Genomic DNA, 16,232 nt, shown 5'->3' on the forward strand with positions numbered 1-16,232 from the left:
ATAGATTTAACGTTTTAAAATATAACCGCAACTTGTTTAATAATAATTGATTTTAGGGATGTCAATATCATATTTTGTTTTATTACCTAATCAAAGGGATTTTGTTGTTTTATTACAAATTAAATATTTGCGTCCATTTTGAACTGCCGGTCAATAGACTGCGATCTATTAGACCGCCGGTCAATAGACTTCGATCTATTGGACCGCCGGTCAATAGACTGCGATCTATTGGACCGGCAATGTATTTCAGAACGTGGGTATGTTGATGTTACATCCTTTCGATAGTTCTCAGGGAATGTATATTCCTTTACATAGACGCTGTTTTAGTACTTGGTGAAACCAAATTCAATGTTATCAAAATGGAGTATCAAATAATCAACAGTTTTAAAGCTTTATATAAGGTAAAAAACTATTTCTAATCTAATGGGTTGAAGACTCCCCCTTCTTTGTGTAAACTAATACTAAATTGAGATGTTGTAATGCATGCAACAGGTTTTGTGCATGTAAAAGATGAAAACAAAATCTGAGTATATTGCATAATGGCACGAAAACCATCTGCAATATGCAAATTGTAAACCCCGAAAACTAAATAAGGAATTAGGTAATAAAACAATTATTTAATGCTTGAACAGTCAATAGACCAGAATTTTTTCCCTTGGTGCAGGGAACAGCTCAGTATGATCTATTGCCCTCGGCCGTTGGCCTCGGGCAATAGATCATACTGAGCTGTTCCCTGCACCTCGGGAAAAATATTCTGGTCTATTGACTGCTCAAGCATTAAATAATTGTATATTATTCGTATAGTTGATTGCGTTATTCAAAAGATAATTCACGTTTTGGAACATAACTAGTATCTGTTGAACAACTGAAACTATGCTGCCCAGTCAAAAATATCATCAACTTTGAGTTCTAACAACTTTTAATACATAAATTTGTGGTTGAATATCAAGTGGTAAGCACCATCAATGGTGGAGCATTCATTTTTATAATACACTCAATCCAATTACGATTTTGTCCCGCAATGTCCTTATAATGTTTTACTCATTAAGTGTCAGTTAGAATTATTTCATGTCTACATTCGATGTACTTAATAGTCTCGAAAGGAAGTTCTGTCTTGTCTTACTAACAAAACACGTTTATAAGTAGAGCACAATTCATTTAGAACGATCTCCACCCCCCCCCCCCCCAAAAAAAAAACCCCAAAGTGTTTCACCACATTTAAAAGCGACAAAAATAAGATGCATAAATAATTTTAAAAAATTGAACCAAAGAAGACATGCATTGCGCCTAAATAACAAGATTTTTACAACCCTTGCTTAGAAAAATGATTTTATAAGAAGACTGGATGTTCATAAACCATCACATCTTGCCTAATAATTTTGAATAAGATTTCTTAAAATAAACGATTATTTAGTAGGATCATGTACATGATTTAATTATCTAAGCTTTGAAATTTGATTATATCTTAATAAAGAGCTCTTGATTTCTTCAAAAAGATTAATACAGTCTTAAAATGGTCACAGCTGTCCAGCCGTCTTAATTGCAATTGAAGACAACAGACTATTCGATTAAAAAATAAATAGCCCACAAGAAAAAAAATCACATTTCCTAATGACATTAAAACTATTTTGATTAATAAAGGGTGATCATTTTCATTTTTTCTTTATTTTTGTTATTCATGCATTGTATTACTATAAATCGTCATTCCTCGGTAAACTCGACAAATAGTCAAGTAATATATATTTGACAACCATACTTTATTATGATGTGGAAAGTTTCGTTTGTATTCCTTTATCAGGTAAGTACTGTTTTTGAGAGTCAGTATTTTGTGAAAATAAATTCCTCATATATTGAATAAAATTTTAAAAAAACAGGAAGAACCTATCCTAGTTAGCAATAATCAAAATTAAGGAAATTGATACGCATGTCTGTGCTGATAAATGGGGTGTTATAGAACCTACTTGTATCTTTAGTGTATTTAATTCAGTGCGATTTCTATCATATCTATTCAACGAGATTCTAAACGTGACTTTATGTTTTTTATTTGCATCGAAGTGGAATGATTCGAATTGATTAGACTCAACAACAACTCAATGTATTTTTGTTCCAAGTAAAGCATGGTTGTGTTGCAGACGTGTGATGGCAACTAAATAATTATGTCCAACTATATTCATGTCATCCAAAAAGTCTGATTTGATATCATTGTGTCTTTTAAAAGATGTTTTTCATTAAAATCAGATTCTACAAACGGAGTCAAATAATTAGATATGCACTATATCTTGGTATAAGGAAAGTCATATTTAAGCATTGCTTCAAGTAGTTAAAAGAATAATTAACTAAATAATCAAGTCTCGCCTTCTCTATCAGTGACTCTTTTAATGTACCAAATTATACCAAACTTGTATCTTTTCACATCTTGTTTACATCAAAAGGACTGATAAGGCTTTTAGTGTGGTTAATTTCAATGTAACTAATCAACTATTTTTATCAATTTGCTGCACTCCTCCAGCAAATTCATAGTGAGACAGTTCTGAATTCTCAAATAAGTTAATACGTATATTTGATGAGTTGATAAGTTGTGATATATCGAAGAGGTATATCCAATAGCATGAGTAAGAACTTATTTTCACTCTTTATTTCATGATAGGAAGTTTGTTTGTGAACTGTTTACAGTTAGAATTTCTTCACCAGAACCCCAGGACAAAATATAACTAAACTGTAAAAAAAATTCTTATTATAAGGGGATTCTTTATTGTTAAAGTAATAATTCTCCTAAAGAACTACAATTTATGATATTATTTTGCTAGCATCGTCATATCTGTACATTCATATGTAAATACTTGGTGACATACAATTTTACCATTGTTTATTTTTAAATCTTCAATATTATTGTATCTTAACATTTTATCATATCTTCAAGGGGTTAAAAAGGTAACAGCAACCTACCTTTTGCTTATTAGAATTGCTTATTTTCTACTTTTGGTATATTTGATATTTTGAGACGTTGGAGGATTTTACAGTTATTTTCTAAAAATTAACAATGGAATATTTGATTATTTTGTGAGTTTAACAATATCGTAGAAGAGTTTAATGCTTAAGAATAATCTAGAAAGAGGTGCAAGAACTGTTGTCAGGTGAGCGACGTGACCCATTTACCTCTTGCTATTATTTGTTTACTAGTATTATTTTTACAAGCAACATTCTTTCCAAATTAATTATTACTCGTGCGAATTTGGTTATCCTGTGCTCAGAGTGTATACATACATTAATGTTTCAAAATTGAAATTTATTATTATTTAGGCATCACGTCATCATTGTTCAACCGACCAAATGTAATAATAGTTAGAATTTACTATCATGACGATATAAATCAATGTTAAAGAACGAAAATTCTCTCTTGAATGAGAACTATTTTAAATTAATTTGATAAAAATTCCCATTCAATTGATGCCTGATGCCTATAATTGACGGTATATTTGAATCCTTTTCCATAAATTTCCTACTTGTAATGACGGAAACATAACGTTTGTCCTCAACTGCAGGAACAAGACTTAGTGTTCATGTGGTTTTAATTCACTTATTTCCTTTTGAGGAAAATTGTATATATTACTGATGTATACTGTTTAAATTTGATTAATATATCAGAATGGATGAGATAACGTCAGCATTGATAATTCTAGTCCTAATATTTAACGTGTATAGTGAGCTAGTGCAGAAAAATATCTCATGTCCTAGTGTATGCAAGTGTAACGGGAATACAACGACTTGCGAAGGCCACGATGGCTCTCGTCTAGAATATATTCCACAGTTACCTGAAAATACAACACATCTTGTATTCAGGCATAATCATTTAGGATACTTACAAAAGGGTGTTTTCAAGAATGTATCCAACCTATATTTGATCAATCTTGACCTGAGTAGCAATCGAATCAATAAAATCGATAAAATGGCATTTCAAATGCTTCCTAATCTACAGTTCTTAGACCTGAGTGAGAACAAAGGACTTCATTCTTCAAAGAAACTTCATTCTGCTTTTCTTGGACTGCAAAATAGTGCTTTAACAGAAATCCGCTTAACAAAATTACGCTTGAATAATTTGTTTGAAGACTTTTTCCTGTATCTAAGAAACACATCCCTAGAACGAGTTTTCTTCGATGATAATGTAATAATTAGCAACATTGGTGATGTTATATCTCCATTGTCTTCTCATTTGAGAGAAATTTCATTCAAGGGCAACCAAATTTCAAAAGTGTCATTCAACAAAACTATGCCATACATGGAGGTTGTCGCTTTAAGCAATAACAAACTGTTGTCCGTTCCAAACTTTTGTAATATTGGCACTAACCGACCAAGTTGTCCTAATCTAAAGGAACTAGATCTGAGTGACAATCTCATATCAGTTGTTACCGGAGGAAAACTCTTCAGACAATGCTTACCAAGGATTCAAAAGCTGTTTCTAGGATATAACAAGATTAAGACATTAGGCAAAAACTTTATAAGCCTTCTACCGTACCTCGTCTATTTGTCCATAGAAAATCTAGATCCTCAATTCACTCCTTGTGAATTTTCCTTGAACAGTTCTTCGCTGCAGTATTTATACATGGGAGACAAACTCAAAGATCTGAGATATAACCCACACTTATTTAATTACACAAGAAACCTAAAGCTTTTAGATATGACTGGATTACAATTTGTTTTATCTCACAAGAAAACGGGGAAGCAGTTATTTGAACTATTTAAGCCTCTTACACGACTGGAAGAATTGATACTGAAAAGAACATCTTTGTCAACGTTTCCAGCAACTCTTTTCCGCGTCATGCCAAAATTAACAAAACTGTCCTTACAAGATTGTTTTTTTAACGAAACAAACCTAAAAAAGTTATTCGCTCTATCATCTTTAAAGGTTCTACTACTAGACAACAACTTGATAACCAGTGTAAATGAGACGAATATCCCGATCAAGATTGAGCAGATAAGTTTGAAAGGCAATCCTTTTATTTGTACTTGTGACACTGTTTTCTTCAGGAAATGGATCGAAACCAATTCTAAACGTCTACTGGGATGGCCAAATAATTATACATGTAATTTGCCACAAGAATGGAAAGGAAAAAGCCTTGCTGATTTTCATCTGAGTTATCTTTTCTGCCATCCCATTAATCCATACATAATCATGGCTATTTCCATTTCATTTGCTGTCCTTGTCATTGTCACAGTCTCCTGTATAATATACAAAAAACGCTGGCACATCAAGTATTACCTTTATCTCTTGCGCGCTAAAAAGCGTGGCTATGAAGTTCTTGGAGGTGATCATTTTGCATTTGATGTATTCGTAGCTTACAATTCGCTTGATCGAGTTTGGGTTATTTCTGAAATGATACCCAGATTGGAGAACAAAGAAAATCTTAAACTTTGCTTACATGACAGGGATTTTCAGGTTGGAAAACTAATTGTAGACAACATAACTGAAGCTATGCACAAAAGTAGAAAGATTCTAATCATCCTCTCTAACAGTTTTGCCCAAAGCCATTGGTGTCGGTTCGAAACCATGATGGCGCAGCTACATTCCATAAATCAAGTGGAAAACACGGTGGTTGTTGTCGTTTTGGAAAACATTCTGACCAAAAATATGAACAACTCCTTACACTTGCTTTTAAAATCTACCACATTTATAGAATGGACAAACGAAAAAACAGCACAGGAGATGTTCTGGGAACGATTGGCATCAGCCCTGAGAGACTAATTTTATGATTTTTGCTATGTTTTATAAAGTGACTCAATGAATAAGCTTGGTTAAATTCAGGCAAGTAGTTTTTTTTAAAAGTTGATACAACTCTTAAAGTTGCTCTAAAAGTAAAATAGCATCTAAGATGGCTCTATACACCCACAGTTTAATCCAATTTTCAATAGAAGACCACAAAACATATACATATCAAATATTAAAATGCTGATAGGGATACTATAGGTATTTAAAAAAAAAAAATATGTTTTTTCGTGTTTTTGTAAAATATCTTTTTAAAAGACAGCTATTAACAAATTGAGAGAATTTCTTTTGTCATTTGATGGATATTTCCTTTGGACACATAAAAAAATTATAACACTTCTTAACATTCAAAAATGTTATTATTGCCATTTTTTTTAGTATTTCCCCAAACATAACTTTTCATATTTTCTTACTCTGTTGACAAATCATCTGAAAAAGTTGCTTGATGTTATAAGAAAATGTATTTTAATAAATCTGACATAAAAATTGAGTGAAAATCATTGTAAACTAGATACGATCTCGTTACGAGTAACAAGTAGGTCTTTCGGTCGATTTCTGTTTTAAATAAAACCATGAATAATCGATAGAATTTCAAAATTAACACCCCCCCCCCCCACTTTCAGATAATGTCCAAAAATCCTTTATTACTTAATAAATACGTGTGACGTAAAGTTTCCCAGATAAATATTGTTACGATCAACAACTTTGCTTGTATAATGAATATCTTGATCGTTTTAAAGTTATTTGTAATAGACTTTACGAGTCTATTGGTCCCTAAATAAAGGAGCCAGCCCCTTTTTCTTGATTTTGTTAAAAAAGAACTTTTCATACCCTACCACTTTTGTTATATATGTCTAAACAAAATATCAACTGATAAAAAGATACCGACCGAAACGTGCAAAATATTTTATTCAAAATTACCCACTTTTCGTGCTCCACGCTGAGCTCCAATAAATGGCGCCACTGGCGTTAAACAAAATAATAGTGCACAACTTCAAACTATGGTCTACCTATCCTGAAAATTTCAAAGTGATATCTCTGATAGTTTCTGAGATCAGCTCTGCACAAAATAAGTCGTCAAAAATGACAAAATCGGCCGTAAATCAGGACCGGAAGTGACGACAAAAAAAATCAAAAATATATAAAATCCTGATAGTGTCTCATCACCTGTGAAAAAATTGTTCAGGTCGGTCGAATAGTTTTAGAGAAATCGCGTGCGCAAAATTTGGGGGAAAAAATAATAAACAGTACGAAAACAATAAGGTCTTCTGCCGGAAACGGAAGACCTTAATAAACATCCAAAATATTTTAAATTCTATTTGGTATGAAAGTTCCTCAGGGAAGGGTTATCGTTCCTAAGTCCCAAGCCCAACCACCTTGGGGACTTTTCATTTCTGAGTTGAAGAAAGTTTCCTAAATATAATTATGGAATGTATAAGTGAATATATTCGCTTTAATGCAAAACTAAGTCAAATAAATAAAGGGGAAAATTGACTAGGCTTATAGGATTTATGTATTCCAACCTGAGAGAAATTCAAAGCAACCCTCCCATCCCCTTAAGGCGTCGATATTAATGTGCATTAAAGTATATAATAATCCGACTTAACTCGATATGAGTTAAGTCATGTTATGGAAAGGAATAGATTAACCATTTCACTAATATATACATCGAAAGAAAGATAACTCCTCAATATGAGGTTCTCGTAACTTTTCGCACGGCCCCTTTTGGGGTCCTTATATTACGCATGCGCAGTAGTGTATCGACCTTTCTCAGCTTCAACTTGGAAAAATTCAATTCATACCCTTCCCACCCTATCTTGTAAGGTTATATATTCCATATTTTTCGTGTTTCTGTCTTCTTTTTTCTGTATTTCAGATTCGTAATTCCATGAAGTAGCAATTTCATTACATCCATAGATAAGCGTCATGGCTTTACAACGACACGTGTAGCGTGCAGCTGTCATCAGTCTAACGAATTTTGCTTAAGCCTGCCCCGGATTCTGTTTACTTCCAGGTCCGACCGGGCTTACTTTAATTGACACTTTGTTTGATTCAGACATTGATTGACAGTGAGTCATTGAATACACTGAGTAATTGAATAATTCTATTGATACATTGCAGTGGGTTGATTGTCATAATTGAATACATTGAGTAATCAATTAAATTGATACATTGATTGTCATATTGAGACATTCACTAAAGCAAAACATTGTTTATACTTTATTGAGTTGCATATTGATTGATTGATTGATTGAAATATTGTTTGAATTATTGATTGATTGATTTCATTGATTGATTCATCTTGATTGATTGATTGTTTGGTTCATTGAAGATCTAACATCATAACTACCCAAAAGTAGATGTTGATCATTTAACTTACTCTATTGCTATATTTGCAATAGTTTGCATACAATTGAATAGTTTATGATGTACTGATAGATTAAAATAAAGCCATGACAGAGACTGCCAATACGGTGTTGTTAATCTATTCTATTGAAATAATTGCAATATTTTCACCGGTTTAGAATTTTCTTTCACTGTATTCAACCACAAAATACGTTTTAGAAATTTTTGGAAAGTTAAAAATTTTATTGTTCTCAACGGGAATCGAACACATGACCTACCGATGTTTAGGGAACCCACTAACCCACTGCGCTACGGTGTAATATGTCAATAAGGGGAAAGAAACTATTTAAACTATTTAAAAATTATACTTGATTTTATTGTTTATTTCGATAAATAATACCACACAACGTGAAGGTGTCACATACCACATTACTTAAATTAAATCTATTCATTTTACAATTTTTTCAAAAGAGTGGTCCCCATACAATTCGCCTCAGTTTTAATCAGCCAGTACCGGAATTGCATGCTTCCAGATTTACTTTTTTGCGTACTGCGTCATCAAAAAGTGTTGTATAGAGCCACCTTAAGCATTATATGTCTTTTAGTGCACTTGATAAAATTGACAAGTTACTAGATAGAATTGTTGGACTTTAAAAACGAAATTTGATATGTAGTTTTAACTCCTTGAGAGGCGAAATTACTTGAAAATGTAAATATAGTCGTGATGAAAATCTCCAATCCGTTAGCTGATTTATCGGTCGGAACGATGGTAACCGGTTACAAAATCAGTAATCGATTAGTCGTTGAAATAGAAATAATGAATATTTTAATGCAATTAAAAACATTGTTTTTTTTCTCTTGAGACTATTATCTTATCAAGTTAAATTTGAGACCGTTTTAAACCCAGAGCTCAGCTTTTGGAGGTTTGTTCAGCTTTTCATAACAGATTAATAAATGATACCAATAACACTGCTTGGTATTGTTACAACTGGCATTATTTTATCTACTTTCAAAGTACAGTATTATTTTCCCTTTAACACATCAACCTATTATTAGGAAACACAATCGTAAAGCGGGCACATACAAGTAACTACTTTCCGGAATAATATTCATTTTAAACGGAGATCCGTGATTTGTCATTGGCTGACTGTTTTCAGAAATCGAACTGACTAAGAAATTGCGACATGTGTTCAGTGAAACGGTTGCACAAGAGCAAACTTTTTCATGGCCGTTTACTGATTGTTTAGAATTAATTTTTGAAAAATTTATCAGAAGCTGATGTTTACTTTAAACATAAACAGAATACCCATACCATCCTTTCTATGTTGATTACAGCAATTATTAAAAAATAATAAAATCGCATCCGATTTCCGGATCTTTTAAAGGACATTATTTTGATTATTAATTAGCGAAGCATGATTGAGAAAAAATAAAACAAATTGATAATCTGCAGGTACCAATGATGTTAAAAATATATAAAACAAAAGACAGTACTCTTCCGATTTCTCTGTATTAAAGCTAAAAAATTCGAGTCAATTATTTTAATATAGTAGTATAGATTAAGAGCCACTTTAACCAGAGCATGGACATTTAGTTGGATATTACTACTTCTTACGTCTAGTGTGCTTATCAAAACAAACTGTCAAGTATTGATTATTAATTACTTACTATTACTGTGGAATCATAATTGTTTGTGGGGAACCAGTGTCCGTGGCTTTCGTGGGTAACCCTTGCCCACGAATTTACATACCCACGAATTTAAATATACAAGCATTTGTTTAATATTTATTTACAAAATAGAACTCGTTACCAACAAAATTACGTCCCCACGAACCATGAAATTTTTGCTACCCACGAAAATGATTCCATAGTAATTAGCTAAGAGAAGCTTATTAATATTCATAAACTTTTAAAATAGGAAAGCCCCCCCCCCCCTCAAAGAAGTGCCTTTTCACATGAAATTGATGCTGAAAATGTAAAACCCTGGATGAAGTCGGACAAGTGTCATTGCGTTCAATGTAGAATATCTTTTAAACAGTGACTGGATAATTAACCATAAGTAGATCCCACCTTCATCAAATCGGAGTTTGTTGCGAGTCAAAGCTCTTGTTAAAACAGCTCTGCTTAGTACAATGAAATTCCCTCTGGCGATACATTATAAAAAGGTACCGCATACATTTAATGAAAAGTTAGAAATCCGTTACCCTAAAAGGAAATAGGCTAATACTCACCGGAAAGTTTCGCATGATCATACACCTGCAAATTACTTATTTCCCGTTGAAAAGGGGTTGTTTTCTGAATCACGTAGAATATCATTTAACAAATCCTGTGCAGTGCAATATGGATAAGCAAATGTGGATATTGTTATTAATTGTTTTTACATTCAACGGGAATAGTGAGTTATCGCAGAGAAACATCCTCTGTCCTAGTGTGTGCGTATGTGACGGGGAAACAGCGACTTGCGAGGGCCGTGTTGGTTCTTATCTAAGATATATTCCACCATTACCAGAAAACATAACAAGCCTTGTATTCAATTCGAATGACTTGGGATATATGGGAGAAACGGCATTCAATAATTTATCCAAACTTCATTTGACGAGGCTTGACTTGAGACGTAATCGTATCGGTTTCATTGATAAAAAGGCCTTCAACGTGCTTCCTCATCTTCAGTTTCTAGACTTAAGTGAAAACACATTCTTTCGTTCCAGGAAACTACATAATACATTTTACGGATTGCAAAATAGTTCTTTAAAAGAAATACGTTTAACAAATATGCGGTATAGTAAATTGTCAAACGACTTTTTCACTTATCTTAATAACACGTCTTTGGAACGAGTCTTCTTTGACAATAATGATATCATAACTAGCAACATTGGTTATTTTCTGTCTCCATTGTCTACATATTTGCAAGAAATCTCATTTAAAAGCAATCGAATTTCAAATTTTTCGTTGAACATTATTATGCCGAAATTAGAAATTATTGTTTTGAGCAAAAACAAATTATTGTCCGTTCCAAACTTTTGTTACAGACATGATCACAAACCACGTTTGCCTAATCTAAAAGTACTTGATTTGAGCAACAATCTCATATATGTTGTCAAAAGGAGTACCTTCTATAGAAAATGTTTTCCACGGCTTCAAAACCTGTCTCTTGGATTTAACAGGATTAAAACCTTAGACAAAAATTTCATAAGTCATATACCCTTCCTTGATTACTTATCTATAGAAAATCTGGATCCTGATTTAATTCTTAATGAATATGCTTTAAACAGTTCTTCGTTGCAATACCTGTACATGGGAAATAAATTCAACGTTCTGAAATATAGAAGAAACTTATTCTATTACACTAGAAATTTGAGGATTCTAGATATGACTGGAGTGCAATTTGCTTCATCTCGTAAACAAAATGAAAAAATATTTCAACTTTTTCAGCCTCTTTCGCGTTTAGAAGAATTAACATTGAACAATACGCGATTATCAACGTTTCCATCATCCCTCTTCCAGCTCCTGCCAAATTTAACGAAACTCTACTTAGCTGATTGTGATTTTGACCAGAACCACTTGAAAATGATCTTTGCATCAGTGTCTTTAAAGATTCTTCTACTAGACAACAACTTGATAACGAGTTTAAATGAGTCGAATATTCCCACTATGATTGAACTGATAAGTTTGAAAGGCAATCCTTTCCTTTGTACTTGCGACCTAGTTTGGTTTCGAAATTGGATAGAAGTTAACTCCAATCATCTTATAGGATGGCCAAATGACTATAAATGTTATCTGCCACAAGAATGGAAAGGGAAAAATCTTGCTGATTTTCACCTGAGTTATCTTTCCTGCCACCCCATTAATCCTTACATCATCATGGCTATTTCCATTTCCTTTGCAGTCCTTGTCATTGCCACAGTATCTTGTATTATATACAAAAAACGCTGGCACATCAAGTATTACTTGTACCTCTTGCGCGCTAAAAAGCGTGGCTATGAAGTTCTTGGAGGTGATGATTTTGCCTATGATGTATTCGTGGCTTATAACTCGGACGACAGAATCTGGGTCATTTCAGAAATGATACCCAGATTGGAGAACGAAGAACATCTTAAACTTTGCTTACATGACAGGGATTTTCAGGCCGGAAAACTTATTGTAGACAACATCACTGAGGCTATGCACAAAAGTAGAAAGATTCTAATCATCCTCTCTAACAGTTTTGCACAAAGCCATTGGTGTCGGTTCGAAACCGTGATGGCGCAGTTACGTTCTATGAATCACGGGGAAACCACGGTAGTGGTTGTCGTTTTGGAAAACATTCTGACCAAAAATATGAACAACTCTTTACACTTGCTTTTGAAATCTACCACATTTATAGAATGGACAAACGAAAAAACAGCAAAGGAGATGTTTTGGGATAGATTGGTATCTGCGTTAAAACCATAATGTCAAAAAGTGTATTATGTATACTTAATTTTACTTATTATAATATACGCATTTAAAAGTCTTATCATTTACAAATCTGTATGCAATAGCAAATGATATACACTAGGCCTAGTTTTAACAACTACAAGATGTATCTTGGCTTCTGGCGCAGTGTAAAGGTATTTGTTAAATTTGTATATAACGCTTAACAAGGTTTGCTTAAAGACAATGTTTGAATAACATTACACAGGTTTTCTCAACCAACGAATTTTGCTCTTTTTTACGCATTTCAGTACATTAATTTTTGAATGCATTCGAGAAATGAATAACTTAACTGCTTTCAAATGAGAATAAACAATACCAGCACAGAAAGGGATGCAATTCATTAAGATAACTGTGAAAATAACTGCAAGCATGATGTATGATGTATTACTATAGTATCACATTGTAACTCTATAACTTTAAAAAAAATTATGAAGTATATAAATCATTATTCCTATTGCTTTATGTGTTTTACAATACCCGGAAGAACAGTTAAAGAAATTATTTATGACTAAAACGAAACATATGTTAAGGAAGAATTGCAGCAAAAAAATGATTCAACCTGATCATTCTTAGTAAATATGGACACAAAGTTGCATGCGTTGGCTGTTCGAAAATACCAAATTGTTAGTGAAGCATGTTGTACACGACATCTGCAGTGTGCTTACTTGAATGCGATTTCCATCATTTTATAAAGGTGTTTATCTTGCGCCTTTTCAAGTGGGTTCAACATCTTATTTCACTAAGATAGTATAAGCAGCAGAATCTTTAGCCACGGTCTTGAGTTCGCATAGTTCCTACCCGTGGCTGCCTCAGTAAAAAGTATAATATTCTTTACATGTAGCTTTGTTATGGACAAAGCATTTAAAAATAAATACGCACTTTGTGTTTTTTGTCGAAGTGCATCAAATTTGAGCAGGTCATTTTATTTAAGTGCGTTGATATAATCGATGTAAACGTACAAAATGTACTTTGAAATAAAATGGGCCGGGTCCAGTTGAAATTGATAAGAACGTATACAAACGTGTTTAATAAATCCACCTAAAAGAACAAATGCACTTAAGCTATAGAGAATGGGCCCTTTTTCAGTGCCGTTTTTATGTAGAAAATATCAACAAATTGCTTTTTTCTCGTAATAGTTAAGCACTGATGGATACTTCTGATTTATTTGCACGCTTAAATTTACCAAAATTAGCATACAGTTTAAAAAATTGAGGATTTTTGAATGCCTATAAATAATCTAAATCCGGAAAAATCGAACCGGACCTACTGGAATTGTGCCTTTTTAAATCAGAGGGAGGAGACATTTAAATCAACATTGCTCTGTTGGTGGATCGGTTGGCGCGTTTGCAGACTTATACTTTATGCATTATTTTAGATATTTTACGTCTGCAAAAAAAAATCGAATAAAGCATTGAAGTTGCATATTACAATAGCGACCAAACAAACATTCCTGACCATACGAAGATGATGGAAAGCGATTTAAGGTGGCTCTATACACCACTTTTTGATGACGCAGTACGCAAAAAAGTAAATCTGGAAACATGCATTTCCGGTACTGGCTGATTTAAACTGAGGTGAATTGTATGGGAACCGCTATTTTGAAAAATGTGTTAAATGAATAGATTTAATTTGATAATTGGAAAATTCATTACTTACAAGTAATGTGGTATGTGACACCTTCACGTTGTGTGGTATTATTTATCGAAATAAACAATAAAATCAAGTATAAATTTTTAAAGAGTTTCTTTAGCATCATCGATATGTTACACCGTAGCGCATTGGGTTAGTGGGTTCACTAGAAACCAGTAGGTCATGAGTTCGATTCCCGTTGAGAACAATAAATTTTTTAACTTTCCAAAAATTTCTAAAACGTATTTTTTGGTTGAATACCGTGAAAGAAAATTCTAAACAGGTGAAAATATTTCAATTATAATATACTTTAATGCACATTAATATCGACACCTAACGGGGATGAGAGGGTTGCTTTGAATTTCTCTCAGGTTGGGATACATAAATCCTATTAGCCTAGTCAATGTTCCCCTTTATTTATTTGACTTAGTTTTGCACTAAAGCGAATATATTCACTTATACAGGGCAAAGTCTATAATGAAATATGCATGTATTTATCATTCCAACATTATATTTAGGAAATTTTCTTCAACTCAGAAATGAAAAGTCCCCAAGGTGTTTGGGCCTTGGGACTTAGGAACGATAACCCTTACATGAGGAACTTTCATACCAAATAAAATTTTAAATATTTTTTGTGTTTATTTGCAATTGTTTTCATTCAATTTTTTATTTCACATTTATTAAAATACATTTTCTTATAACATCAAGCAACTTTTTCAGATGATTTGTCATCAGAGTAAGAAAATATGAAAAAATATGTTTTGGGGAAATACTAAAAAAAATTGCAATAATAACATTTTTGAATGTTAAAAAGTGTTATATTTTTTTTTATGTGTCCGAAGGAAATATCCATCATATGACAAAATAATTTCTCTCAATTTGTTGATAGCTGTCTTTTTAAAAAATATTTTACAAAAACACGAAAAAACATTAAAAAATTCTTCAAAAATACCTATAGTATCCCTATCGTCATTTTGATATTTGATAAGTATATATATGTTTTGTGGTCTTCTATTGAAAATTTGAATAAACTGTGGGTGTATAGAGCCACCTTAAAACGTGTCAATGATTTACAGTGAGCACATTTGACGAACGTTTACCTGGATAGAACCCACGTGATTGTTTGAAATAATTTATTCCATTCGTGGGTTCAAACATGGGTCACGCAGGTAATAGCCGTCGCTTGCTATAAGAAAAACCTTGAAATTTTCATACTTTTTTCATTTTTTAGGTACCAGCCTAATGTAGTACAAACTTCTTACTTTCACAGGAGTTTTCTAAATGTATAATGCGTATTTTGTCTTTTCCACAAGTTTGCACTCGGTTAAGCTGACAGTAAACAAAGGCTTTGAAATGAATGCCCGTCCTCGATTTACTATACAAAATCCCGAGTGTCTGCTGACCCCTACTATGTTTTAAAGCTTCGTGCTTTTTATATACAATAAATTCAGCGCTAAAACTTAATAATTCTTATGGAATAGATATCAATAGATAATGTTAGAAAAAAAATATGCTTAATTAACCTTCATTTTTTCACTTTTTACCGGGGCCCATAAGTGCACTCGTCCTTTGTCATTGTGATTTAATTTGATATTCAAAGTCCACATCAAGATCGAAAAGTTAACCCCTACCACAGAAGAAGATTTTTAATCTTCCATTTGATCACTTTATGGTGGATAAAAAGAGTGTATTACGAAGATACATGCATTAAAAGATTATAGTTTCAAATATTAATATCATTCTTTGTTTAAAATTCTATCAATATCTTCGTCGAAATCGATGAATTGAGGAAAAAGATCAACACCAGGAGAGGTGAAAACTGATTGTTCACCGGAACGTTTGGTATGATAAGGCGCCTGCTAATCAAGTATTTCCTGTTGAACAAAGGGCATATCTCCACTTTATTATTCTGATAAAAAGTATTGTTCTGTGAAGTATGGATGAGATAACGTCAGTTCTAATACTACTTGTTTTGGCATTCAAAGATGGGAATGAGCTATCGCTTACAAATACCAAATGTCCAAGTTTGTGTGTGTGTAAT

The 16,232-nt window shown here is 32.8% G+C and overlaps 2 protein-coding genes across 2 annotated transcripts; both read left to right on the top strand.

Annotated features, from left to right (window-relative positions):
* The first annotated feature begins 3,546 nt into the window (after positions 1 to 3,546).
* LOC105340212 (toll-like receptor 1) lies at positions 3,547 to 8,231 on the top strand. The gene has a single exon (XM_011446167.4). It carries the CDS (start codon positions 3,647 to 3,649, stop codon positions 5,738 to 5,740), a length of 2,094 nt encoding a protein of 697 aa, XP_011444469.2. The 5' UTR covers positions 3,547 to 3,646; the 3' UTR covers positions 5,741 to 8,231.
* Positions 8,232 to 10,335: 2,104 nt separating this feature from the next.
* On the top strand, positions 10,336 to 12,995 carry LOC105340213 (toll-like receptor 2). The gene has a single exon (XM_011446168.4). It carries the CDS (start codon positions 10,352 to 10,354, stop codon positions 12,536 to 12,538), a length of 2,187 nt encoding a protein of 728 aa, XP_011444470.4. The 5' UTR covers positions 10,336 to 10,351; the 3' UTR covers positions 12,539 to 12,995.
* Positions 12,996 to 16,232: the final 3,237 nt, after the last annotated feature.

This window comes from Magallana gigas, chromosome 2, assembly GCF_963853765.1.
Source record: "Magallana gigas chromosome 2, xbMagGiga1.1, whole genome shotgun sequence".
NCBI lineage: Eukaryota > Metazoa > Mollusca > Bivalvia > Ostreida > Ostreidae > Magallana > Magallana gigas.

Excerpts from the sequence above, each read along its gene's own strand:
- LOC105340213 (XM_011446168.4), top strand. The coding sequence starts at position 10,352 with ATGATCATACACCTGCAAATTACTTATTTCCCGTTGAAAAGGGGTTGT.
- LOC105340212 (XM_011446167.4), top strand. The coding sequence starts at position 3,647 with ATGGATGAGATAACGTCAGCATTGATAATTCTAGTCCTAATATTTAAC.